Source organism: Carica papaya, chromosome 1 (assembly GCF_054855325.1).
Source record: "Carica papaya isolate Zhongbai chromosome 1, ASM5485532v1, whole genome shotgun sequence".
Classification (NCBI taxonomy): Eukaryota; Viridiplantae; Streptophyta; class Magnoliopsida; order Brassicales; family Caricaceae; genus Carica; species Carica papaya.
Window position 1 is genome coordinate 630,059 of NC_142309.1, and position 11,167 is coordinate 641,225.

General features: G+C 33.3%; 3 protein-coding genes across 4 annotated transcripts; 2 read left to right on the plus strand and 1 right to left on the minus strand.

Annotated features, from left to right (window-relative positions):
- Window positions 1-884: 884 nt before the first annotated feature.
- LOC148269046 (uncharacterized) lies at window positions 885-1,553 on the minus strand. The gene is made up of 3 exons (XM_088221489.1): window positions 1,440-1,553; window positions 1,234-1,302; window positions 885-1,157 (listed from the first exon to the last, which is right to left on the minus strand). The coding sequence occupies exons 1-3, from the start codon at window positions 1,503-1,505 to the stop codon at window positions 1,080-1,082; spliced, it is 213 nt and encodes a 70-aa protein (XP_088077615.1). The 5' UTR covers window positions 1,506-1,553; the 3' UTR covers window positions 885-1,079.
- Window positions 1,554-2,169: 616 nt separating this feature from the next.
- LOC110807512 (ATP-dependent RNA helicase) lies at window positions 2,170-6,588 on the plus strand. Of its 2 annotated transcripts, XM_088210603.1 has the most exons (4): window positions 2,170-2,265; window positions 2,375-4,844; window positions 5,085-5,808; window positions 5,925-6,588. In XM_088210603.1, exons 2-3 carry the CDS (start codon window positions 2,491-2,493, stop codon window positions 5,137-5,139), a joined length of 2,409 nt encoding a protein of 802 aa, XP_088066729.1. In that variant the 5' UTR covers window positions 2,170-2,265; window positions 2,375-2,490; the 3' UTR covers window positions 5,140-5,808; window positions 5,925-6,588. The 2 variants fall into 2 exon arrangements, with proteins under 2 accessions (XP_088066729.1, XP_088066728.1); XM_088210602.1 differs by having other exon boundaries at window positions 2,175-4,844.
- Window positions 6,589-7,500: 912 nt separating this feature from the next.
- On the plus strand, window positions 7,501-9,283 carry LOC110807489 (Core-2/I-branching beta-1,6-N-acetylglucosaminyltransferase family protein). The gene is made up of 2 exons (XM_022032629.2): window positions 7,501-8,286; window positions 8,534-9,283. The coding sequence occupies exons 1-2, from the start codon at window positions 7,687-7,689 to the stop codon at window positions 9,176-9,178; spliced, it is 1,245 nt and encodes a 414-aa protein (XP_021888321.2). The 5' UTR covers window positions 7,501-7,686; the 3' UTR covers window positions 9,179-9,283.
- Window positions 9,284-11,167: the final 1,884 nt, after the last annotated feature.

The following is an 11,167-nucleotide window of genomic DNA, read 5'->3' on the forward strand; positions in this document are numbered from 1 at the left end:
AGCCACAAAATTCTAGTAAATATAATTTTTTTTTAAAAAATAAATATTTAGAAAGTGTGTTGTACAATTCCAATTTTTTGTTTATATTGAACAAGTACTTCAAAAAATTTTATAAATTACTAATTTCATTAACAAAAAAGATAATGCTAGTTTTATTTTTTTATTTGAATCATCACTTCACTTTTAAAAATAAAAATTATAGTATTAAAAAAAGGTTAAAGTATTTTTATAAAAAAAAAAAATAGGGTTGAAAAATTATAAATATTTACGAGAAAAAATTACTCTTCGTCCCAATTAAATTATTTTTGTAAATAAAACCTCAAGATATAAATAATTCCTCCTATTTATACATTAATTATAAATTTGTACATGTCTCGAAATCTAATAAGCCTTATTAAATAGATTTGACTTTGTATATTCATAAAATATATAAAAGTAATAATTATGTAAAAATATGTGACACTGATTTCGGTCAATAACTAAAAATTATATTAATAACGTAAAATTTATAATTATTAAATATTAATAAGGTTAAACCATAGTAATATTAATTATTATATGAATATTCTTTTAATAATAGTTAAAAACTTACGTTACTATTTTTGGGGTAAAAGTAAATTTTCACGAAAACAAGTTAGTTGGTGTAGTTTTATAAAGTGCATAAACAAAATAGTAGAAGTTATAAGATATAAATTGAGGGTCGAATCGAAGAAAGATAAGTTTAATTTTATTTCTATTTTTTCTTGTGTCCGAAGATATTAGATTTTTTATTAGAGGTTAATTTTTGTTGTTTGGACATTCTTGTAGGTTAAGTATGGTAGAGTTAATGTTATAGTAACGAAACTTGTCGAAGTTTCAATGAAATCAAAACTAATCGTAGAAAATTTGAAAAAAAAAACCCTAAAAATATTATTAAATTTTATCGATTTAGTTACATTTTTTTCTATTACGAGAAAGAACTTACATTAATTTAAAAGAACTTCACTTTTAATAGTGAGAAAGGAGCATTAAGCAAATGCCCACCACAAAACACAATCTAATTAACAATAACAAAACTAGATTAAGTATAAAAATGGAAATTAGTTCTTGTTCATGCCAGTTGCATCCTTGATAGCATCTGCAGCTCCCTGTGCTTTAGCTTTCATCTGCTGACCAGCCTGCAAACAACCCAGATTAGCCATTAACTAACATTTGAAGATCAATGATCAAGTAAGTTTAAGGAAATCAATCAACCTCTTGAATGGACTCCCTTGCAGATTGAGCAGCATTGCCAGCCCTATCCATCAAGTTACCTGCCTTTTCCTGCAAAAACCCACATCCCCAGTCTCATCAACCTGCCAACTATATAGGTGTACAAACATATATATATATATATATATATATGTTGGCAGAAACACACACATGCATAGGTAAGGGAATAGTTTTAAGGAGTAGATAACCTGAGCTTGGCCCTTGGCTTCACCAGCTTGGAAGTTCATCTTGTGGGATGAAGAGTTGTCAGCCATTTTTCTTTCTCTTGCAATGAGATTAACTTGTAGAACACAATCTTGAGACTTGGGAGTTTGATGATTTGAATTTTTGTGTTGTCTATATTTATAGTTTCTTGAAGGGTTTGGTTACTTGACACATGGAAGTTATATAATGGTTTTGGGAGTTTTGACAAGTTCAAACCTATATATATATATATATATCTTCCTACTTCCTATTCTTTTGGCTTCTTAAGTTCTTATTGTCTTCTCACATTTATGAAGGACAAAACTAAATTGAATAATGCTTTTATTAAACTTCACTTTAATTACCTTATTAAGCACTAATTACCTCTCAATTTTTCTTTTATTTTTCATAGTTTAATTTTTTTGGGTATTGAATAAATCACTGAAATAAAATTTTAAAAATATTTTAAAAAATAATAAAGTAAATTAGATAAATAAAAGCATATACAATTTCAAAATATTATACTTATTATATTTACATAAAATTAAAATTAGAAACTCATCACTATATAAAATTAAAATAAATTACTTAAGAACAGGTTTAAAACCTTATTAAAGAAAAAAAAAAAGACAACTAAAAGACCAACTTAGGAGTGAACCGAACCGAACCGAACCGAACCGATTTTCCGATCAACTCTGGTTGCTGAGCCGCCATGGTTAGGGTTTTGCGCGTCTTAAACCTACAGCAGAATCAGCACCACCTTTACTTCGTTTTCCTCTCTCTCTCTCTCTCTCCTTCCTCACTTATAAATTTCTCTCTAATTTAATTCAGGTATGCTCTACGCAACCCAGTAAAAAACTTTCATCTATATTTAGTTGCTTTTGACTCGGGATTTTTTTTTCTTTGCCCTAAATTTTCTGGATGATTATTTTTGCTACAGCCATCGGAGATTAGAGGTGTTTAATTTCCTTTCCCATAGAAGAAAAGAGGGATCTTTTTCGTTTTTCGTAGGGAAGGATACGGTTTTTATCTTAATTCTATCCGAGTTTGTGTTCAATGGCAAGAGGACCGGCAGCGTCTCTGTTTAGAATCTATGCATCGAAAGACGGTGTTTTTAGGCTTAGAGCTTTATCTTCTAATAGGTATTTCCATTCTTTGAGACAAAATGAAAACTTGGTATTGGAGAAATCTCGAGATAGTCCCATTTATGACGTGCGTTGGCGTCAATTTTCAACGACCTTGGTTGACCTGTTCCGACGAGAAGTTCCTTTAAAAAATTCTGAATTTGCTGAATCTAACTTGGTTACAATGAGTTCGCCTTCGTCAATAATTGAGAACGGGGCTAATGCTGATGGTAGTAGGGAATGCCAATCCAAGGTGGGGGGTATTGAAGGAAACGGCAACTTGGATGTTGTGGAAAGTGCAGCGACTGATGATTTTTGTAATTCTAGTTGTTATCCAGTTGTTCCAGAATCAGAACGTAGAAATGAAAATATGGGTGCTAGTAATTTGCGTGAGCAGTTCTTTGATCCCGTGGAATTGTATCGGGAACTCTGCAGTTCTGAAAAGCATGCAAAGCTTAAGCGTTCTGAAATTGAGGCACTACAGGAAGTTTTTGGCTGCTTTGCGAATTCGGGTTGGGCTGCTAATCAAGCTCTTGCAGTTTATATTGGCATGTCATTTTTTCCTACTGCTGCTCACAAGTTTCGTAACTTCTTCATTAAGAAGTGTTCTGCTGAAGTTGCAGAATACTTGTTATCTCTTGGTCCATCTGATGCGGCAGTTAAGTTTATATTTCCTATATTTGTCGAATTTTGTATTGAACACTTTCCTGATGAGATTAAACGGTTTAGGAGTATGATTGAATCAGCTGACCTTACAAAACCACACACATGGTTTCCTTTTGCTCGAGCAATGAAGCGTAAGATTGTTTATCATTGTGGTCCTACAAATAGTGGTAAAACTTACAACGCATTGCAGCGATTTATGGAAGCACAGAAGGGCATTTATTGCAGTCCACTAAGGCTTTTGGCTATGGAAGTTTTTGACAAGGTGAATGCACTTGGTGTTTACTGTAGTCTTCATACGGGACAGGAAAAGAAATATGTTCCATTCTCAAAACATGTAGCTTGTACTGTGGAAATGGTGTCAACTGACGAATTGTATGATGTAGCTGTGATTGATGAAATCCAGATGATGGCTGACCCTTGCAGAGGTTATGCCTGGACACGGGCATTGCTTGGACTGAAAGCTGATGAAATACATTTATGTGGAGATCCAAGTGTGCTAGATGTTGTTCGAAAGATTTGTTTAGAAACAGGGGATGAATTGCATGAAAATCATTATGACAGGTTCAAACCATTAGTGGTTGAAGCCAAAACGCTGTTGGGAAATCTTCAAAATGTTCGGTCTGGAGACTGTGTGGTTGCATTTTCTAGGAGAGAGATATTTGAGGTGAAAATGGCAATTGAGAAGCACACCAAACACCGCTGCTGTGTTATTTATGGTGCATTGCCGCCTGAGACACGTAGACAGCAAGCTAATTTATTTAATGATCAAGATAATGAATTTGATGTGCTAGTTGCAAGTGATGCTGTTGGGATGGGTTTAAATCTTAACATTAGAAGAATTGTCTTCTATAGCCTTTCAAAGTACAATGGTGACAAGGTTGTACCAGTTCCAGCATCACAGGTGAAACAGATTGCTGGAAGAGCTGGGCGTCGAGGAAGTCGTTATCCAGATGGACTTACTACGACTTTACACCTAGAAGATTTGAATTATCTAATTGAGTGTTTGCAACAGCCTTTTGAAGAAGTTAAGAAAGTGGGTCTGTTTCCTTTCTTTGAACAAGTTGAGTTATTTGCTGGGCAACTCTCCAGTGTTACTTTTTCCAAGTTGCTTGACAAGTTTGGGGAAAATTGCCGTCTGGATGGATCATACTTCCTGTGTCGCCATGACCATATAAAGAAGGTAGCAAATATGTTGGAGAAGGTCCAAGGATTATCTCTGGAAGATCGGTTCAATTTTTGTTTTGCTCCTGTGAACATTAGAGATCCAAAAGCAATGTATCATCTTCTTAGGTTTGCTTCAGCTTACAGTCAAAAAGTGCCTGTCAATATTGCCATGGGCATGCCTAAAGGATCTGCTACAAATGATTCAGAACTCTTGGATCTTGAGAGCAGGCATCAAGTTTTGTCTATGTATCTCTGGTTGTCTCATCAATTCAGGTCTGAAAGTTTTCCATATGCAGAGAAGGCAGAGGCTATGGCAACAGGCATTGCTGAATTGTTGGGTGAATCACTTGCTAAAGCCTCATGGAAACCTGAATCAAGGCAGGCAAGTCAATCAAAACCCAAGAAAAAGGAAGAAGGATATGAGAGGCCAATGTCACTAATCAAATCATATGATAAGTAAGTTTCTTTACACTTATTTTGTTACGTGATTTCATGTTAAGTCAAGTAATTTGTTGGTTATTTCAAAAAAAAAAAAAAATTCAAGTAATTTGTTGGTTATTTCAAAACAAAAAAAAAAAGTCAAGTAATTTGTTGGAATATTCACAGAATTTGCATTTGGACATAGGGCTTAAATTTGATTTAGATTTGTTTGATTGAGTTTCTTGAGAGTGCTAACAATTTTTACTCTTCTTGCAGGAAAAAGAAAGAAAAAGAGTTATTGCAGAACCATATGGGAAATGTAGCAGCATAATGATCTGCCATATACATCTACATATTAAAGAGATCTTATTCCTTTGATGGGAAATTGTTCTCCATGGTGATCAGCTATATAAATTGGATTCCTTGGACAGATTGTCCCTTTACGTGGTGACTATAAATCTATGTTGTACGGTTAGTTATCATTGATGTTAACTTTAGAAGTGCTAGGAATGGGGTTTTAAATGCCACATTGCCCAAGAGCTTCAGAATTTTTTTGCTTTGGTTCTTGCAAAAATCCAATGTTTTGCAAGAATTTTTCTTTGCTGCATTTAATTAGAATTTGTGGGGTCAGAAAAAGTGCGAATGGAAATCCAATTTCAGAAAGACTGTGTAAGAGAGAAAGGTGCTTAAGTGTGAGTGGAGATGCAGATCAAGTTTTCAAAGAAGAGAAGATGATTTGAGTGGATTCTTTTTTCTATTCATTTCGGTGACAGGTTGCAGGGGGCAATAAACAGCAGTGACAGAGGTAGAGGGATAAGATGTTATTTAATAGTCTGGGTGGTGGGTGAAAAGAGAGCAAAGCAGATATAGAAGCTTGGAGAAAATTCCAGAGAGGGAGAGGTAGAGAAAAAGAAATCGAGAGGAGAGATGGAGACTTTTTGGTGTTTGTGATAAGGATGGAAGAGAAAAGACGAGAGCAAACATGATGTTTCTCATTCAGGTTACAGTTTTCCCTTGGTTTCCATTTGCTTTTGCTTTTGATTTTGATATTTCCAATCAGTTCCAAATTCTACCTTAAGATCCGCTAACTTTATTTTGGGCTTGTTTTTGTTTCAGATCCATCTTCGTCAGCTGAGTTGTGGAATCACAAAAGCAAGAACAAGAAATGCAAGGAAGAGAATGCGAAGATGAATGGCTGAAGTGGGTGCCCAGTCATGGATTTATTTGCCTTTGGTGTTTGCTTTCCTTCTCTATTTTCTCCTTTTGTTTTTGGTGATTGTTTGTTTGATTAAATGGAGGGAAAGAGATCTTAGGCAAAATCAAGAGAAGGTAAGAAAACTTTTACAGAATTTTCTCGCAACAGAGACAACCACTGGAGGCAGATGATGGGCTTGGATTATTTTTTCCGAAAACAAAAGACAAGAATTTGTATGGCAGAGGAGGAAGATGTGTTCAGGTGATCATTAACAAACTAGGAGGGGGGTCAAAGCAAACCCACATCTCTGCTTGCTGAACTCCAAGCTTTATGTGATTCCTCTTAGAACTAAGATGATGCTTGTGAGAATTAGAATACTTGAGTCACGCAATGAGTACTTGAAGTATAAATTGGGGCTGGCCTGCAAGTTTTCCTTTTCCTTACCATTAAAGCATGATTCAAGGATCATACAATCTGTTTGTTGAAATTCCTACAAACCAGTGTGGATGTCTGTGATTGCCATCTCTTGACTTGTAACTGAATACTCGTACAAAATGAAGCTTGAATAGATTTTATCTTGAAGGATGCTATGATTTTCGGTAGCTACCGTGTCTATCCCATGCGGGTTGATGGCGTTAACAGAAGGTTAAACTTTTTTTATTTTCCATTTTGACGAATCATACACCTGTTAAAGTCACATAAGCTGTTAAAAAAAAAAAAACATAGGATGGTAATGACTTCTGGTAGAGATGGAGGGTAGTAAGTGAGGAAGAAGGAAGAAAGCTTGGTCGTCCATGAACATTTCAAGATGCACAGAGAGAGTAGAAGAAGCAAAGAGAAGAGCAGGCAAGGTTTTGATTTCAACCAGTCAGAGCTTGCAAGGAAGAACACTTGCTCAAACTTGGTAGTCTTATTTTTTGTATGTATATGTTTTACATGTCTCGTTCTTTTCTCTCTCAGTCTTATTACACGAAGGACACTGCTCCATTTAAATATATATATATATATATGTGCGTATATGAATCGTTACTTGAACGGTACAATTTCAGACTAAATTTACCAAAAGAATAATTCATAGATTATGAAGGAAGCGAGCGTGTCATCGTTCATCTGCTTTCACATTCAACTAGGAGGGTTGACTCTGTTAAGTACAGCTTTACAAAGTAGATTAGTGGACTTCAATATCTTATTAATATATAATTAGGAGACTAATCTTTTTTTATTAATATATAATAATTATATTACAACATAAATAATTTTTAAATAAATAAAAATACAGTCCCAGTCGAATTCATAATCTTTTAAAAAAATATATTATTTATTAAATTAAATATACACACACACATATATATATATATATAGTAATGTGTTTTCCAAGTTTAACTTGGTTGTCATTGGATTTGCAATAGTCAAATATGCCTGCTGAACTCTTGAGCAATAATTAAGGATGCCCAAGTAATTAGCCAAGTCAAGGAAAGTGGAGAACATGCTGCACCATGCATACATACATATATATATATATATATATGTGTGTGTGTGTATGTATATATTTAATTTCGTAAGTAATTGCAATATGAAGTTATTGACTGTTCTTCAAATTTTTACTGGCATATGGACATTAAATAAAAACCGTTCACAGAGTCGTCCATCATCTCATCTCTGTCTTCCTCTCTGAACAAGAAGATGGTAACTGAGAAGCTCCAAACTCAATACATTTCCAAGACCTTCAATTGGTTCCTACACTTCAGAAATTTCTTCCATCTGCTTTTCTTTCTCATTGGTTTATCAGTAGGAATCATAACTTGTTTCTGCTTCAGACCCTTCTTTTCAACTCTGAAAAACTCCTTCCACCTCACTCCACCACCATTATCATCTCCAAAACTTCCTCCTCCTCCTTCATTGATTTCCAATCCAGCATTACAAGTTCTGTCGTTTTCGAGAAACGAAACATCAAATCACACTAGTGTTTCATGGAAAGAACACAATTCCCTCATGCACAACATGAGTGACCAACAGTTGTTCTTGAGAGCATCAATGGTGCCGAGAATAAGCATTCAAGAATTCTCTTCTTCTGATCATAATCATCATGACGAGGTTAATACTTACGTGGGTAAAGTAGCTTTCATGTTCTTGACAAAGGGTCCACTTCCCTTGGCCCCTCTGTGGGAGAAACTCTTTGAAGGCCATCAAGGTTTTTACTCCATTTACATTCACTCACATCCCTCTTACCAAGAAACCCTGCCTGAAACTTCTGTATTCTACAACAGAGGAATCCCTAGCCAGGTAATCTCCTTCTTCAAATCCATATAACTATTGGGTCTAAAATGAAGATCAAAAATTATCATCGATGCAAATTATTTACTTGAAAGGATATATTGACAAAGAACATCAAACTTCTATTTAATCAAACTGGAATGCAAGTACACAAAATACATGACATATATATAGGCAGCTATAACCATCTATTAATCTTCATCTTCGTTTCGCTCATTTATTCCATTTAATTTCTCTCTCGGAGCACATAATGCAGCCTGTGCACTGGGGAACCTCATCAATGGTTGATGCCGAGCGACGTCTGCTGGCAAATGCCCTCTTAGATTTCTCCAACCAAAGATTCGTCCTCCTCTCCGAATCCTGCATTCCATTATTCAACTTCACCACCATCTACAACTACCTCATGAGCTCCAACTTGAGCTTCGTAGGCTCATTTGACGACCCACGAAAACCCGGCCGAGGCCGGTACAATCCCAAAATGTCACCTCAAATAAACATCACCAACTGGCGAAAAGGGTCACAGTGGTTCCAAGTAAAACGCGAGCTAGCACTAGAAATTGTCTCTGACACCAAATTCTACTCGATCTTTTCCGAGCATTGCCAGCCACCTTGCTACATAGATGAACACTATATTCCAACAATGGTGAGTATGAAGTGGCCGGAAATGAATTCAAATAGGAGCCTTGCGTGGGTTGATTGGTCCAGAGGAGGTTCTCATCCTAGAACATTTGGATGGGGTGATATTACCGATGAGTTTTTGAATCAGATCCGACATGGGTCTACCTGTGATTATAATGGGGTTTCTTCATCAATTTGTTTCTTGTTTGCTAGAAAATTTTTACCTAATTCATTAGAACCATTGTTAAGGGTGGCTCCTTTGGTTATCGGTTTTGATCCATGAGATTTTTGTATGCATGTATATCTACATATATATACATATACATATACATATACATATATTGAACAAAATTAAATTATTTGGTTTATTTTGGAATCAAAATAAATTGGTTTCTTAGACTGCTGCTAAATTTTATTGTAATTTTTTTTTTTTGAATACAATGAAAAAAAAAAAAAAACATAACTAAAGAATACAAGTTCTAAGACAGAAAATTTTAATAAAATTATCTCAAAAAATACTCAAAGCTTAGTCGACGTTCGTTATAGTTAGTAAAACCCGAGCAGAGAGAAAAAAGCCTCGTTGGCAAGAAATTCGATACAACGATTCTCCTCGTGATAAACTTATTAGAATTTTAAGAGAACAATCTTTTACCAGCTAAATTTAAATAGTTAGAATAAGAACATACAATCAAGTTCGAAGACAGAAAATTTCAATAAAATTAACTCAAAAGATATTCAGAAACTTAGTCGACGTCGTTATAAATAGTAAAACCCGAGCGAAAAGGAAAAAACTTCGTTAGCAAAAAATTCGATACAACGATTTCCCTTCGTGATAAACGTGTTGAATTTTAAGATAATTAAATTTAAATAGATAGAATCATGTGAGAATTATAACCCTTTAAAAATACAATTTAAAAAAATATAACCCTAACATATAATATACAGAGATGGTTATAATAATTTATTTGTTATATATATATATATATATAGACAGACATATATTTACACATCTCTATAATTTGAACAGCAAATTCAGAAATGGGGACTACCAGTAGTCACTTCCCAAAACATCCACACAAATAAATATGAAATCAAATTATTTTATGGAAGCAAATAAATATTATACAATATAATATATATATATATATATATATACCGGTACTCTACATGTTGTTTAAATTTTAATATAAATAAAATATAATTTTTTTCAAAAGAATAATATTTATCCCAAATTAATCTTATTTTTAATTTAAATTAGATATATATTTCTATAATTTATAATCATAAAATTAAAAAATGTGCACGAAATTGATTTAATCATGTAACAACCATAATTTACATTAAAAATATATAGATATTGACGTTAAAAATTTAAATTAAATAAACCTATCTTTTTTAATATAATATAATTATTAGTTAGCATATATATATATATATATACATTGAATGTATAAATTATGATTTACTTTTCATATATAAAAAATATTAGTCATTATGATGTTTATTATTTTATAATAAATTTCAAAATATTTATTTAAAGCTAAGTGACAATTTAATAATTAGTTTCTCAAAGTATACATCATATATATATATATATATGTACACACATACATCATATCTATATACATATATATATATATGTGTGTGTGTGTGTGTGTACGTTTGATTTCATAGACAGCAGGACCCCACACCAAAAGATGTTTTTTTTATTATGTATATATAATTATAAATAACCAAACGGGCCCTGAACTGTCCGTACGTGAGGGGTAATATTAATGTGACAGGGGGGAGTTTCAAATTATGTCACCACCAATGATGACTCCAAGACATTGTGACCGTGAATTTATAAATTTATTATATTTATAAAATAATTTAATATTTAAAAAACACAGAAACACTGTGATATTTGAAGTACGGGATTTAGATTTCTTTGTCACCCACCTGTAACGCAAAGGTTTGTCGGTAACCGTTGGAGGACATATATGTGATATATGTGGATATTAGGCTTTTTGCAATTACGTATATGTTGAGAATTTATACGACCTCCTCCATTCAATTTTATGTTACAAGTCATCTTTTGCATTGAGATTGTATATATAGATATAAATTTTAAGAGACTATATAAATATATGAAATTCAGTCATGCTGACCTACCCCATAGCCCATTACAACGGATTATCTCATCGAGATTGATCGACAAAAATGTATTCTTATACATTTTTTTTTTTTTTTGTGTATAGAAATATATTACTGTTGTTTAAAAAGTCCTTCA